Source organism: Amphiura filiformis, chromosome 12 (assembly GCF_039555335.1).
Source record: "Amphiura filiformis chromosome 12, Afil_fr2py, whole genome shotgun sequence".
Classification (NCBI taxonomy): Eukaryota; Metazoa; Echinodermata; class Ophiuroidea; order Amphilepidida; family Amphiuridae; genus Amphiura; species Amphiura filiformis.
The window spans coordinates 16,672,062-16,688,610 of NC_092639.1; the positions used below are offsets into that span (position 1 = coordinate 16,672,062).

A 16,549-nucleotide genomic window follows, 5' to 3' on the forward strand; every position below is an offset into this window, starting at 1 on the left:
CAATAAGACCATATAATTTGTGTGATGGTAAATTTATTATTGACACTCGAATGTATTGCACTATTATATTTGACAAAATTCTCCTGGTGAAAAATTATAATACGTCGTAGATGTATGTGATTTCCGGGTCAACGATAGTTCGAATATTCAAATATAATTAATTTTAGCAATACCATATACTTTTTTAATGTTTCCACTGAGGCTATATAATTTGTTTGATGGTCAATTTATTATTGCCACTCGAGTAAATTGCACAATTTTATTCTTCGTTAATAAAATTCTCCTATAAAAGCCCGATTGGGCTTAAACTTAGCACAGTAAAGGCCCAATCTACCGCGATCGCAACTTCAACTTCAAAATCTGAATAACAAGCTCATGCGCGTTTTGATGGTCAAAGCAGCGCTATTGAATCATGACACGTAAAGTTTGCGTTATTGGTGCCGGCATCATTGGTCTCTCTACTGCCGTATGCATTATCGAGCAAATTCCCGATGTACAAGTCACCATAATTGCCGACAAGTTTACACCCGAGACTACCGGGGACGGAGCAAACGGAGTATGGTCTCCAGTTCTCTCTGGTCAGACTTGCATAGACGTAATGACGTAAGCGTGAATACTATTAAGGGGTGGGGTATGAACGTTTGGCCAGTATTTATTGTGGGACATTAGAGCACATCAGACATATCGAATTGCATTCTGAATACGAAGAATGTCCTTCTGATATCAAATAATTTTGATTTTTTGAAATTCACAATGTAATACACATTTTATGGCAAATGATTACAAATTGATATTTGTGATATTTAACAGTACTCGAAGTAAACTTTATATGATTTAAACTTAAAGTGTATGTAGCTGGGATGAAAAGCCGACGATCAATTGAAAATTTTGACCTTTCGTATTGAAGATATTGATTTTTTTCCCAAAACAAAACACCAAATATGAAAGGTCAAAATTTTTAATTGATCGTCGGCTTTTCCTCCCAGCTACATACACTTTAAGAATATGTCATTAGATTCATAAAATTTACTTTAAAGCAGATACATATTTTTTTGTTCTTCTTTTGGGTGGGTGGATCTTTTTTTAAAATTATTATTATTTATTTATTTATTTTATTTTTTATTTTAAAGAGGCAAGATTATAGCAGAAATCTCCGATAAGATTCGGTGTTTTGTCGATTCATTAACAGGCGTTGGGGCAGTGTGACTTGGGATCATTTGACTGACTTGTTACATTCTGAAGACGCGGCACCTGCTGGTGTTAAGTTAGTTCTCGGTTACCATCTCTATACAAGCCAGAAAGAAGTAAGTACCGTTTATCAATTTAAATTATTATCTGTATAAAAATGTGGTTTTACGCTACAATATCACACCGGCATAAATAAATATCTCTCTTATTTTCGCCTCTGTTATTATAACTCTTTGGTTTGTTAATTGTACTTCTGGCATTCTGAATGTAGCCGCTGTCTCTCTTATTTTCGCCTTTGTTGTCATAACTCTTTGGTTTGGTTTGTTAATTGTACTTCTGTTCTGAATGTAGCCGCTGTCTCTCTTATTTTCGCCTTTGTTGTCATAACTCTTTGGTTTGGTTTGTTAATTGTACTTCTGACATTCTGAATGTAGCCGCTGTCTCTCCTATTTTCGCCTTTGTTGTCATAACTCTTTGGTTTGGTTTGTTAATTGTACTTCTGACATTCTGAATGTAGCCGCTGTCTCTCCTACATTCGCCTTTGTTGTCATAACTTTTTTGGTTTGGTTTGTTAATTGTACTTCTGACATTCTAAATGTAGTCGCTGTCTCTCTTACTTTCGCCTTTGTTGTCATAACTCTTTGGTTTGGTTTGTTAATTGTACTTCTGTTCTAAATGTAGTCGATGTCTCTCCTATTTTCGCCTTTGTTGTCATAACTCTTTGGTTTGGTTTGTTAATTGTACTTCTGTTCTGAATGTAGTCGATGTCTCTCCTATTTTCGCCTTTGTTGTCATAACTCTTTGGTTTGGTTTGTTAATTGTACTTCTGACATTCTAAATGTAGTCGATGTCTCTCTTATTTTCGCCTTTGTTGTCATAACTCTTTGGTTTGGTTTGTTAATTGTACTTCTGACATTCTAAATGTAGTCGATGTCTCTCTTATTTTCGCCTTTGTTGTCATAACTCTTTGGTTTGGTTTGTTAATTGTACTTCTGACATTCTAAATGTAGTCGATGTCTCTCTTATTTTCGCCTTTGTTGTCATAACTCTTTGGTTTGGTTTGTTAATTGTACTTCTGTTCTGAATGTAGTCGATGTCTCTCTTATGTTCGCCTTTGTTGTCATAACTCTTTGGTTTGGTTTGTTAATTGTACTTCTGACATTCTGAATATAGTCGCTGTCTCTCTTACATTCGCCTTTGTTGTCATAACTCTTTTGTTTGGTTTGTTAATAGTACTTCTGTTCTGAATGTAGTCGATGTCTCTCTTATTTTCGCCTTTGTTGTCATAACTCTTTGGTTTGGTTTGTTAATTGTACTTCTGTTCTGAATGTAGTCGATGTCTCTCTTATTTTCACCTTTGTTGTCATAACTCTTTGGTTTGGTTTGTTAATTGTACTTTGACAATCTGAATGTAGTCGCTGTCTCTCTTACTTTCGCCTTTGTTGTCATAACTCTTTGGTTTGGATTGTTAATTGTACTTCTGTTCTGAATGTAGTGTCGATGTCTCTCTTATTTTCGCCTTTGTTGTCATAACTTTTTGGTTTGGTTTGTTAATTGTACTTCTGACATTCTGAATGTAGTCGCTGTCTCTCTTACTTTCGCCTTTGTTGTCATAACTCTTTGGTTTGGTTTGTTAATTGTACTTCTGACATTCTAAATATAGTCGCTGTCTCTCTTACTTTCGCCTTTGTTGTCATAACTCTTTGGTTTGGTTTGTTAATTGTACTTCTGTTCTGAATGTAGTCAATGTCTCTCTTATTTTCGCCTTTGTTGTCATAACTCTTTGGTTTGGTTTGTTAATTGTACTTCTGAGATTCTGAATATAGTCGCTGTCTCTCTTACATTCGCCTTTGTTGTCATAACTCTTTTGTTTGGTTTGTTAATTGTACTTCTGTTCTGAATGTAGTCGATGTCTCTCTTATTTTCGCCTTTGTTGTCATAACTCTTTGGTTTGGTTTGTTAATTTTACTTCTGACATTCTGAATATATTCGCTGTCTCTCTTACTTTCGCCTTTGTTGTCATAACTCTTTGGTTTGGTTTGTTAATTGTACTTCTGTTCTAAATGTAGTCTATGCCTCTCTTATTTTCGCCTTTGTTGTCATAACTCTTTGGTTTGGTTTGTTAATTGTACTTCTGACAAGGAACCTTATTGGAAAGACATTGTACTTGGATTTCGACGGATTTCAACGAAAGAAATACAAACGGTTTTCCCAGTAGATTGTGGATTCACGTGAGTATTTTGTATTAAAGCTATAATTATATCTTCGTGAAGATGACTTTCATGAAGCTGAATAATTTACATTCAAGTTAATTAGCGAGTAACGATTGACTTTTTTTTACCAATGAAGGACGTTTTTCATAGCGCATCAGAGTGCACTTTATCCTATTGGGAAAAACATTTAGTTGAAGTCCATCTTCAGGGACTTTTGGTATAAGATCCCGATCACTGAATAAAGCATTGTGAATGAAGCAGTGAATGAAGATCGTCTTCTTTAGTGGCGTGGTAGGACTGTTTGTCAGGGGCCATTAATTCGGCCCAATTTTACCGGGATGATATCTGCGTGAACATTTTCGGTTTCATACTACACTAAGCCAAAAAAGAAACTTGTAGTTTTTCACAAGGTCATATCTTAAAATCCTGTGCATCAAAATGAGCCAAAATTACACACAGGACCGGGACACATGATTACTTCAATACTCTACTATAAACAGGCAATTGTCCAACTGTGTGTAAATCCTGTGTATAATTTTGGTTCATTTTGATGCACGGGATTTTCAGATATGACCTTGTGAAAAATTACTATAAGTTTCTTTTTTGGCTTAGTGTATTTAGAGTAGCCTAAATGTTGATATAAATAAGATCATTTACATTGTTTTATACCCAATTCCAGGTGTTTACAGAATTTGTGCATATCTAAACAGTACTCAGAATGAATATTTACGGTTTTATAAGGGCACGGTGGCGCAGCGGTACGGGCTCTGCCTTGTAATCGGTGGATTGCGAGTTCGAGCCCCGGCGGTGCCATCATGTTGTGCTCTTGGGCAAGGCACTTTACCTTACTTGCTTCTCTCTACCCAGGGGTGAAATGGGGAGCTGTTATGAATATTGTCCATTGAGCGCCGCCTAAAGGTATGAGCATGCCATGGGCATTGTATGGCAGCTGACATATTCTAACGACAGCGGAATAAATGTAAAGCGCTTTTGTACATGTGCACATGTGAAAGGCGCTGTATAAATACCAACATTTATTTTTTTAATAATTATTTTAACACATCTTTTAATCACAGGCATGGCTTTTCTTTCAATACCATCGTCACAGAATGTTCCACGTATTTGCCTTGGCTGACAAAAAGGTAAAAGAAAATTATATTGTACTAAAGAAAGTTCATGGCATTATAGCAGCAAAATAATACTTCAAAAATGGCACGTTTCACTATGAAGCATTTGGAAAAAAAAAATATTTTAATCAATCTCTATAATCAGAGATTAGCCCGAAGAATTATTTTCATAACTAAACGCTTGTTTATGCCCGAGGGCCGCTACATTTCAGAATATTTTGTGATTATTTATTATATGATCATCAAAATAATACCCAGTATTAAACGTCTATTTTGTTTTCCCTTGCCCCGCGATTGCACATACGGGCCACCGGGCATTACCTTGCTTATGCCCGGCTCTCGACCAATCACGTGCGCTGTTATATATGATCCACTTGTATTGGACGATCCATGTCTGCTTTTCAATACATAAGGTTGCAAGTTATTCAATGGCTGATCTGGTCGAAGCTCACTCTCATATTTTTTACTCACAATGGTAAAATGAACAACGTTTTTCCAATTATGTTGAGTCTCTACATTGTTTTGGTTTTTACAGATTTCAACAAAAAGGAGGTAAAATTCAGTGTCGTCGAATCTGTTCAATTGGAGAGGTAATCAGAACTAATCTTCCTAATAACTTTCGTTTAATAAAAGGGACATTGCAAATTTGCAAACACCGTTTAGGCCAAAATAATGGGTTCGGTTGCGCATCGTCCATCATGTACGCTTTTACTGCCTCAGGCACATTATTTAGGTGTGAAGGATTACCCTTTATTTTTAAAGGCAATACACCTCATGAAACAAACCATCCTGGAATATTAAGAATGTTCTATCCTGCACTCATGCCCATTTAAACTTTAATTTTTGCTTATCTATCTTGTTAAAGGTGGACAAGATCTTTGATGTTGTAGTGAATTGCTCTGGCGTCCATGCATATCATCTGGTAAACGACAAAGAGGTTACGGTTATAAAGGGACAAATGGTTAAGGTATGTTTTAACAACAGCTGCAGAGCATGTGCAGAGTGGCCGATTTTATTTAAGTGACAACATCAGAGTCAATCTCAATAGATATAAGAATGATGTGTCGGTCAGTGTACTGAATGATTTTGGAATGAAGGTGAAGATGGAGTTCATTTACATAAATTGGAAAGTAAAGGCACAAGGACTGAGCCTTGGGGTACACCTGAAAGAATGGACATGAATGATTAAGACTTATAAGAATGATGTGTCGGTAGTGTACTGAATGATTTTGGAATGAAGGTGAAGATGGAGTTCATTTACATAAATTGGAAAGTAAAGGTACAAGGACCGAGCCTTGGGGTACACCTGAAAGAACGGACATGAATGATTAAGACTTATGACCGCAGAAAACATCCCGTTGTTTACTAGAATTGGTAAAATGACTAACAAATAATTAAACCCACTTAGTAAATCCATCAGCAATAACAGCGAGCCGTCAATAGAAAACGAGAATCTATAATAGAGCACGCTACTGACAAAAGCCCAACAATATTTTAATAGATGCAGTCATTTTTGGAAAACTTAGATTCCCAGTAGTTTTCAGTGAGCATTATAATAATTATGCTTGTCTTTTGGCATAATTAAACTTGTTATTGAGATTACATTAGTTGTCCCTTGTTCATATTGGTCCAATCATTCATATATTTTGAGTTTCTTTAAGGGGGTACTACACCTATGTGGTAAATTTTTGACTATTTTTGCATTTTTCTCAAAAAATAATTACACACTGGTAACAAGACTCAAGACAAGCGGTTCAGTATATATGATAGGAAACGAGGTACATCCTAGCTGTACCTTATTTCTGGTCATAAATAACAAACCGCTTGTCTTGGGTCACTGAAATTCCAGTGTAGTAATTGGATTCCTTGCCCCTATAATATACATAACTTTTGTTACCACTGTGTTATTAGTTTTGAGAAAAATGCAAAAATAGACACAAATTTATCGAGGGTGTAGTACCCCTTAAGGAGACAATAATGTGCGTCGTTCTTTTCTTTAATAGGTTCGCGCATCTTGGCAAAAGTGGTACGTCTCAGCAAAATCTAAAAATGGTGTTGTTACAAATTTGACACCGAAGTAAGTATTGTCTATCTTCTAGGTAAAGCAATACTGCCAAACGGTTAGTCTAATAACCCCTACTTACGTATAAATACTTAAGGGCTCAGATAGCAACGTTTGCACAGTATTTTTTCTGGGACATAGAGCACATCAGACATATCAAATTGCATTCTGAATACGAGGAATGTCCCTCTAGTCTGATTTTTTGAAATTCGTGATATTATACACATTTTATGGCAAATTATTAAAATTTGATTTTTTTTTTTTTTTTTTTTTTTTTTATATTTAACAGTCCTCGAAGTAACTTAATTAATCTAATGAATATGTACTAAAAGTGTATGTAGCTGGAAGGAAAGCCAACGATCATTTACAAATATTGACCTTTCGTATTGAAAGTACACATTTTTTCCCCAAACATTGTAGGTCTTTTAAATGATCGTCGGCTTTTCCTCTCAGCCACATACACTTTTAAGTACATATCATTAGATTTATAAGTTTACATTGAGGACTGTTAAATATCAATTTTTAATAATGTGTTGCCATAAAATGTGTACTATACCGAGAATTAAAAAAAAAATCAAAATTATTTGATATCAGAAGGGCATCCCTCGTATTCAGAATGTAATTCGATATGCCTGATGTGCTCTCATGTTCCAGAAAAAATACTATGCAAACGTTGCTATCCGAGCCCTTAAGTATTTATAAATAGGGGTAATTAGACTAGCCGTTTTGCAGTATTGCTTTACCTAGATAGACAATAGACTTCCATAGTAAAGACTTGCGACTAATGGAGTTCCATTATAGAAGAGCCCCTCGGGGCATGAAAGTAAAGTGAATGAAATGACGGACTGCCCTTAAGTATAAAATGGGTGAAGGATTGTTTGTAATGAAATTTTCATATTTTCATCCCGTCACCCGTTTCATACTTTTAGATTTAACAATTTATTCGTATACATTTTATTGTGTCAAATACAGCTTAAAGGAGTATTTCGTGATCCTAGCATCCTCTATTTATGTCATTTGTCATTAGATATCCACGAAAAAAACCTATTCCCAAAATTTCAGTTGATTCCGATTTTGCGTTCGCGAGTTATGCATGATTATGTTTATTACACTGCTCCATAGACAATGCGTTGTAATTTCGTTCTGGTGCACCAGAACGAAATTCAAATTTCACGATATCTTTGCTAAACGAATTAATCTGCAAGAAATATTTTGTACATAAACATTATGTAGCCAGAGGTTTACAGTGATGTAAAAATCTCAACTTTTTTTTGAGAAAAGTGGGGGGATGAGGCTGTGGATCACGAAATGCCCTTTTAAAACGTTTTATATACGGCATAAACTTAATAACAAGAGATGGTGCTATCACTGCACTAAAATGATTCATATGATCATTTTAAGACCATTCGGATTAAAATGTTCATTTTAGGGAGACTGTGTTTGGTTTCCTCCTCTACATTTTTGTAGGTCCGACCATGTTGTTCTTGGTTCAACCCGGGATTTTGGAAACTGGGATACAGACGTCTGTCTCGATGTCAGTATCGATATTTATAACCGTTGCTGCAAACTTGTTCCAAGTTTAAAGGTAGGCATAGTTAAATAACTGGGATATGATTTTTAAGTTCCTTATTACAGACTTGACATTTAATATGGAATATTTTTCGCAAAATTCCAAGACTTGTCTGGACGGAGTCTGCATAGACCGCACGGGCTAAATAGTAATTGGGGTATGTCGGGAGATGGTATCAAATAATTGTTTGATAGAAAATGTGCTTTCCATATGTTTACATTATGGTGCTCATAATGTAGTGAATTTGCCTAAAATGGCGGATTTAGGGAGGCTGAATTTGAGCTTTGTGGGGACACAATTTCGTACTTTATGCAACATGGTTCTGTTATTATCAAATTTATAGGGGTTTGAGGTGATATTTCTTAAACTTCGTCAGCAACTGGCATTCATCACAGTTGAAATACACTTACAGTATACCAAGTTTTTGAAAAGGGGAGGAGCTTAAAATTAGGGCTCTTAAAAACTGTACGTACTCAGAAAGTTTGAATGGCCACCTGCGGTCAAATGTTATAAACTTACGGTACAAAAACAACTGTGCGGATTCCTGATTGTCCAATGAACCCACACTGTTTCTTTGTCTACAGTAAGTTGATAACAATTGGCCCCAGGGGACCATTCAAACTTTCTGAGTGCGTACCACTTTTAAGGGCCATATTTTTAAAGCTTCTCCCCCTTTCAAAACTGGTAGATTACAAGTGCTTTTCAGTTCTGATGAACTTATTGGTATTTAGGTTCAGTAAAATCGACTCAAACCTCATTAAATTTGCTAATATTAGAATAATGTTGCTCAAATTAAGACATTTTACCACCACACAAATCAAATTCAGTCTCTTTAAATCCGCCATTTTAGGCTAATTTACTACATTATGAGCGCCATAATGCAAACTAATGGAAAGCACATTTTCTGTCAAACAATTATTTTACATCATCTCCCGACACTCCCATTAATATTTAGCCCGTGCCGTTTATGCAGACCTCTACCAGACCAGTCTTGGAATTTTGCGAAAAAGTATTCCATATTAAATGTCAAGTCTGTAATAATTACTACCATGTCTGAGTTGCTGTTTTAATTGGATCAAGGTTAATTCGCCGTAGAAGTGACGTAATTAATCGGATTAACTACCATAGCAATAGATGAATACAATTTTGATATAAAATTGGATCGATTGAGCCCATATTTATTGGTCGAGCTATGAGTTTTAAAATATTGGACGAGACGTAGTCGAGTCCAATATTTTAAAACTCATAGCGAGACCAATAAATATTGGGCGTAAAGCATCCAATTTACTTCTGAATCGAACGTGGGGACATGGGTAAAGCCTGAATATAGTAAATTATAATTACCTTCATTTAAATATTTATGATACTTTTATTAAAACAAAATATTCAAGCGATGATAGTGTGTAATATAAGAAATATAAAATTTCACTATTTTCAGAGAAAATAGTGTTTTTAAAACAACGATAATTTGTTTTCTGCATAGAGGTTGATTTATTAATTGAATTGAGCATGCGTGTTGAGAAATTCGTTCGTTTGGGGCACTGAAAATTCCCTTTAAAAGGAAAGACCGGAGGGAAAGCTTAAAAGCAATAAATATATAGTATATAGTAACTCGGGAAAAATGATCCCTGACTCTTGGGGAGTATGAAACCGCAAAGGTCATGTGAGGTCAAAGGTCAGGTCAAATTTGAAGTTGCTCCGATTGGGCTGTAACTCGGGGGAAGTGATCCCTGACTCTTGGGGAGTATGAAACCTCAAAGGTCATGTGAGGTCAAAGGTCAGGTCAAATTTAAAGTTGCTGCGATCAGGCTGTAACTTTGGGAAAATGATCCATGACACTTGGGGAGTATCAAACCACAAAGGTCATGTGAGGTCAAAGGTCAGGTCAAATTAGAAGTTGCTCTGATTGGGCTGTAACTCGGGGGATATGATCCTTGACTCTTGGGGAGTATGAAACTGCAAAGGTCATGTGAGGTCAAAGGTCAGGCCAAATTTGAAGTTGCTCCGATTAGGCTGTAACTTGGGGACAATGATCCCCGACACTTGGGGAGTATAAAACCGCAAAGGTCATGTGAGGTCAAAGGTCAGGTCAAATTTAAAGTTGCTTCAATTGGGCTGTAAGTCGGGGAAATGATCCCTGACACTTGGGGAGTATAAAACCGCAAAGGTCATGTGAGGTCAAAGGTCAGGTCAAATTTAAAGTTGCTGCGATCAGGCTGTAACTTTGGGAAAATGATCCCTGACACTTGGGGAGTATCAAACCACAAAGGTCATGTGAGGTCAAAGGTCAGGTCAAATTAGAAGTTGCTCTGATTGGGCTGTAACTCGGGGGATATGATCCTTGACTCTTGGGGAGTATGAAACTGCAAAGGTCATGTGAGGTCAAATGTCAGGCCAAATTTGAAGTTGCTCCGATTAGGCTGTAACTTGGGGACAATGATCCCTGACACTTGGGGAGTATAAAACCGCAAATGTCATGTGAGGTCAAAGGTCAGGTCAAATTTAAAGTTGCTTCAATTGGGCTGTAAGTCGGGGGAAATGATCCCTGACACTTGGGGAGTATAAAACCGCAAAGGTCATGTGAGGTCAAAGGTCAGGTCAAATTGGAAGTTGCTCTGATTGGGCTGTAACTCGGGTAAAATGATCCTTGACTCTTGGGGAGTATGAAACTGCAAGAGTCGTGCGATATGTCGAACTTTTCCTCCGGTCGTAAGGAACAAAAAGGTCAGTGGCCGCATATCTGTAGGATCATTGGTTAATGAGATATATTCACTTTTTGTACTTAGTGCACCTAATCCTGTATCTTTTAAACCAACTATCCTAAAGAGTCTTGGAACACGAATCGATTGGCGCGAGGTTCATATTGGTGCGTATGCACCAAATATGTATCTTGTTATGTTTGGATCCAAATTACACACTTGGATTCAACAAAACATAATAATGAATAATAATGCCCTGCACAATGTACATTGGGTACCTATGCATTGAACCACAGATGTCAAAGAACAGGGATAACTCGCACCTGCTTAGTATACTGCGCCAATAAAGTATCCTTACACTTGAAAAAATAATCACAATTTCTAAACTGAACAATATTGGGGTAAATTAGTTTTTTTAATAGATGCACTATCCAATCCTGCACATTATGACACCACATTGAATCCAATGTGACCTCAAGAAGTAAAGTTACAAGCAATTGAATAGACGAAGGTCCAGTTTTAAAAGTGGCAAACTATAAACACCACAATTACAACCTTTGCATGTTTTGCATCACCTTTTCTAAAATATTTTATGAATGTTATCAAAACGTTTTAATACCCTTAAGGGATCTGGAATGAGCGTTTTGAGCGTTTCGACAGTATTTTTTGTGGGACATGAGAGCACATCAGACATATCGAATTGCATTCTGATTACGAAGAATGTCTTTCTGATATCAAATAATTTTCATTTTTTGAAATTCAAGATATAATACAAATTTTATGACAAATTATAAAAATTTGATATTTTTCACATTTTTGATATATAACAGTCCTCGAAGTAAATGTTATAAATCTAATGACATATTCTTAAAGTGTATGTAGCTGGGAGGAAAAGCCGACGATCAATTGAAAATTTTGACCTTTCATATTGAAGATATGGATTTTTCCCCAAAAGACCTAATTTTTTGGTGTTTTGGGAAAAAAATCCATATCTTCAATACGAAAGGTCAACATTTTCAATTGATCGTCGGCTTTTCATCCCACCTACATACACTTTAAGTATAAATCATCAGATTTATAAAGTTTACTTCGAGTATTGTTAAATATCAAAAATATCAATTTTTAATCAATTTGTCATAAAATGTGTATTAATTGCGAATTTGAAAAAAAAATCAAAATTATTTGATATCAGAAGGACATTCTTCGTATTCAGAATGCATTCGATATGTCCGATGTACTCTCATATGTCCCACAAAAAATACTGTCGAAACGCTCGAAACGCTCATTCCAGATCCCTTAATTTAACATTTACCAATCATGTCTTTCAAGAATGCAGAAATCATTGGAGGATGGTCCGGTTTGAGACCAGGAAGAACATCTGTTCGGTTAGCGAGAGAAAATATGATGTTTGGATTGCATATATTACCGGTAGGCCCACATAAAAAAAAAAGTAATTCAGTAAATTTTAAGGAACAGCGTTGCACACTGGTTTAGGTCTTTGCCTTTGGTGCGAGAGGTCCCGGGTTCAATTCCCCGCAGGACCAAAAAAAAATCCGCTCTCCATGTGGTTCATCTGGTAGTGGCGGGGCAGATGATCCATGATAAAAGATCTCGTTACAGTTGGTTCCGATCAGGGTAACGGCCGATTGTCGGCTACACTTGCCTGTCCTGTAAAAATACCCCGACCAGCTATAGGGGGGTTGCAGTCTAAGCGGGAGGATATAAAGACATGAACAAGGCGCTCGGTGGAGCTCTGATCCAATTATTTCCTGAGCTTGCCAATCTTATACACACCATAAGAGGTAGACCGACACACATTGCGACAATGTTGTTTCATCGGTAAAATACTATCTATAATGACAACAAGGTTTTTAGCTGAAACTGAGGAAGACTGTAATTCAGCACCTCCAAGTAGGAAGAGGTGATGACTTGCGGAATTTCGACCTGACATGTATTATTTCAGTTTTGGTATCGTTAAACTATTTTAACGTGCCTCCTTTCGTGCAGTGAGAATAAAAATCCGTGCAGTGAGAATTAAAATCCGTGCTTAAAATATTTCTACACAATTCAAGTTTCAACAAGATAAATGACCAGTAAATTAAAGCAGTTCCTCCACCAAATGACAAAGTAAGACGGATGGAGTCGGAAAATCCTATGCAAAGGTTTAGTTTGTGGTAATCAGTTAAGGGGGTACTACTGTCACCCCTGCCCAATTTTGTGCCTATTTTTGCATTTTTCTCAAAAATTATAGAGCATTGATGACAAGTAAGATATGTATATTATAGGGGCAAGGACTACAACTAGTGCACTGGAAATTTTATTTCAGCACAGACAACAGTTGTGGAGTTACAGTCAAAAATGAGGGAAAACCAATATTTGATCAATAAATCAATAACCCTTGCAAATAAAGAAATATGATTTTGGATAAATAGCGCCATCTATAGTTTGCATTTAGTTAATAATGAAGCCAATTCTATATACATCAAACAGCCGTGATCTATACCGGGTGGAAATTGACCAAAATTATCCTGTGCATCTTTTAATTCTTGCCAAAAATATTGAAAATGGCTCCATGTTAACATTTAGTTCATAAACAGTGTGTTTAATCTTTTATAATAAAATGTGTATGCCACTTTGTCCAAGTTTATAACATAATTTGCCGATATCTTCTATTCACATTTGAGTCACTTAAGTTGCGGATTTTACAGAAATCTTCTATCAGATTTTTCAGAATTTATACCACTGTGTAACATTTTAAGAAAGTGACATTATAAGCGCCTGTGTGCATTTTATGCAAGTTTTCAGAGTTTGTATGCGTTTTTGTAGTCTGATTTTTTTAAAAACATAATACTGTTTAACTTGATATCAGTAAACCAATTGTGTACTTTCATCGAGCTGCAGCAAGGTAACAAAACGTCAATTTAATGGATTGACGTTTTAAATGAAAAGAAATTAATTTTACAAAGACTGTAATTATATGAAATTGTAGGCACATTTTGCATTTTATGCAATTATGCACAGTTTTTCTTCGTTTTTACATTCTCATTAACATTTTTAAGCATAATACCGCTAACGTTATGTAGGGCTGATAAGACCCCTTTTTCAGCGTCGCTCTCACCCAAAGACCCCATATTTTTTTTACGAACACATGCTCTGTCACCCGAAGACCCCCTATTTTTCCATTTGATCTGTCACCCAAAGACCCTTATTTTTCACAGCAACTTTCATTTTAATATCACTGATTTGTTACTTATTATGAAAAACAAAGAAATTTGAAGCCATATAGAAGTAGAAATTCGATATTCGAGGTTTCTGTGGTCCTGTTGCGGCTCTCACCCAAAGGTTCATGTTCTCACCCAATGACCACATATTTTTACATTTTGCTCTCACCGAATTCCAAAATCATGCTCTCACCCAATGACCCCATATTTTTTACATTTTGCTCTCATCGAATTCCCCTTACTGCGAAAGTGCCAGCCCTACACCTATATCCATTTCATATTGAAGTGCCCCCCAGATGAAAACTACATTTTTTTTAAAGTAACTCCAACCAATCTATTTTCTGATTACCATGTTATAAAACACAATACCGTTAATTTGACATGTTTGTAAACCTGGTGTACTTTCATCGAGCTGTAGATAGGCTCATAAAATGACAATAAAAATTGAGTCATGCACTTTCAAAATTTGATGCAGCTATTTAGTTATGATAGAAAAATAATGGGAATGTTGGTCTAACGAACCGTTTGGTTAACATGTACGAGTATTATCATTTGCAATATTCTTAATTGTGTGACCAAGCAAGCTCAGCTGCCGAGGAATGATCAGGCATGGCAACAGAATCAGAAGAACTGAGTTGGTTAACAATGCGCAAGGCTCTTCTTGATGATAGGAACACTTGGATTGCTGAAGATTAAGAGATTCATTGAACAGTTTACACTGGTTCTTTGTAGAGCTGCTTATCAATTTCAAGACCACTCTTCCTCATTTTGCGCTCAAAACGTTGTTTTTATCTTTTAGATTCACGAAGTTCCTCTGTGAACCACGGAGCTTTGGGTCTGATAGTCATTTGAAGATCTTTGGAAAACACATTTTCTAATATCTTTTATAATTATTATTAAAAGCAAAAAAATAAATAAATAAATAAATAAATAAAATGAGCAAACTCAAATACTCCAACATTGAATGGTTAGACCTGTGCGAAGTCTCTGAATTTTCTGACTGCATTAATTGTAGAAATCATGCACAATCTTTGCATGTTTTTGGCCCATTTTCACTGAAATTGCAAAGCTAAAATAAATTAATATTTGTTGCCAGTTAGAACTAATTGACTTAATTTGTCAATATAATTGTTTACAAGAATAAACATTTACAAATGTTTTTATTTTTATATTGACAAATTTTCATTTTGCACTACTTGTTGCTGTTCTTTTCAGGTAGTGCATAATTACGGTCATGGTGGTTCAGGGGTAACGCTTCACTGGGGATGTGCGCAAGATGCAACTGAGCTGGTTCGACAATGTCTCCAAGATCTGTCAAACTTTCCTTCAAAGTTGTAAATGAATTGAATAAAATAGACAACTAATGACTAAGATTTGATTTGATTTTCATAACTGACACATTGTATTGATCCGTCCTCAATGTTGAGGCCAATAAATGATCGGATTCACGGACTAGCTTTAAGGGATCTGGAATGAGCGTTTTGAGCGTTTCGACCGCATTTTTTGTGGGACATGAGAGCACATCAGACCTATAGAATTGCATTCTGAATACGAGGAATGTCCTTCTGATATCAAATAATTTTGATTTTTGAAATTCGCAATGTAATACACATTTTATGTCAAATGTAATACACATTTTATGTCAAATGTAATACACATTTTATGTCAAATTATATTTTTCACATTTTTGATATATAACAGTCTTCGAAGTAAATTTTATAAATTTAATGATATAGTCTTAAAGTGTATGTAGCTGGGAGGAAAAGCCGACGATCAATTGAAAATTTTGGCCTTTCATATTGAAGATATGGATTTTTTTCCCAAAAGACCTAATTTTTTTGGTGTTTTGGAAAAAAATCCATATCTTCAATACGAAAGGTCAAAATTTTCAATTGATCGTCGGCTTTTCATCCCACCTACATACACTTTAGGTAGAAATCATCAGATTTATAAAGTTTACTTCGAGTACTGTTAAATATCAAAAATATCAATTTTTAATGATTTGCCATAAAATGTGTATTACATTGCGAATTTCAAAAATCAAAATTATTTGATATCAGAAGGCCATTCTTCGTATTCAGAATGCAATTCGATATGTCTGATGTGCTCTAATGTCCCACAATAAATACTGTCCAAACGTTCATACCTCTTCCCTTAAGGGTATCCCCAGCAAACACAAAACGTTTTGGACATCATTCGCGAAAGGTTATAAAAAGTTGTCAGAAAACGTTTAAATGTCGGGTATAATATATTGAGGGTATAAAAGGGGTATAAAATGTTTTCATAACATTAAAAAACATTTTGTTAAACACTTACTGCAAATATTTTAACATAATGTTATCAAAGTGTTGACAAAATATGTTTGCAAAAAATAGTTTGCAACAACATTTTGAAAACATTTTAAAAATATCGTTGAAGTGTGTTTTCATACAAAACGTTTAAAAATATTTTCATGACCTATATAGAACC

The 16,549-nt window shown here is 35.6% G+C and overlaps 1 protein-coding gene across 1 annotated transcript; it reads left to right on the top strand.

Moving 5' to 3' along the window:
• Positions 1–336: 336 nt before the first annotated feature.
• On the top strand, positions 337–15,602 carry LOC140166664 (D-aspartate oxidase-like). Its single transcript, XM_072190161.1, has 10 exons — positions 337–603; positions 1,190–1,304; positions 3,331–3,419; positions 4,478–4,543; positions 5,064–5,118; positions 5,394–5,495; positions 6,532–6,605; positions 8,058–8,175; positions 12,189–12,287; positions 15,296–15,602. Exons 1-10 carry the CDS (start codon positions 413–415, stop codon positions 15,416–15,418), a joined length of 1,032 nt encoding a protein of 343 aa, XP_072046262.1. The 5' UTR covers positions 337–412; the 3' UTR covers positions 15,419–15,602.
• Positions 15,603–16,549: the final 947 nt, after the last annotated feature.

What these genes read in the sequence shown, in the direction of transcription:
- LOC140166664 (XM_072190161.1), top strand. Translation starts at nt 413, where the DNA reads ATGACACGTAAAGTTTGCGTTATTGGTGCCGGCATCATTGGTCTCTCT. An exon ending in TAAAGGGACAAATGGTTAAG is followed by an intron (nt 5,496 to 6,531) that starts GTATGTTTTAAC and finishes TTTCTTTAATAG; the next exon opens with GTTCGCGCATCTTGGCAAAA. An exon ending in AACTTGTTCCAAGTTTAAAG is followed by an intron (nt 8,176 to 12,188) that starts GTAGGCATAGTT and finishes ATGTCTTTCAAG; the next exon opens with AATGCAGAAATCATTGGAGG.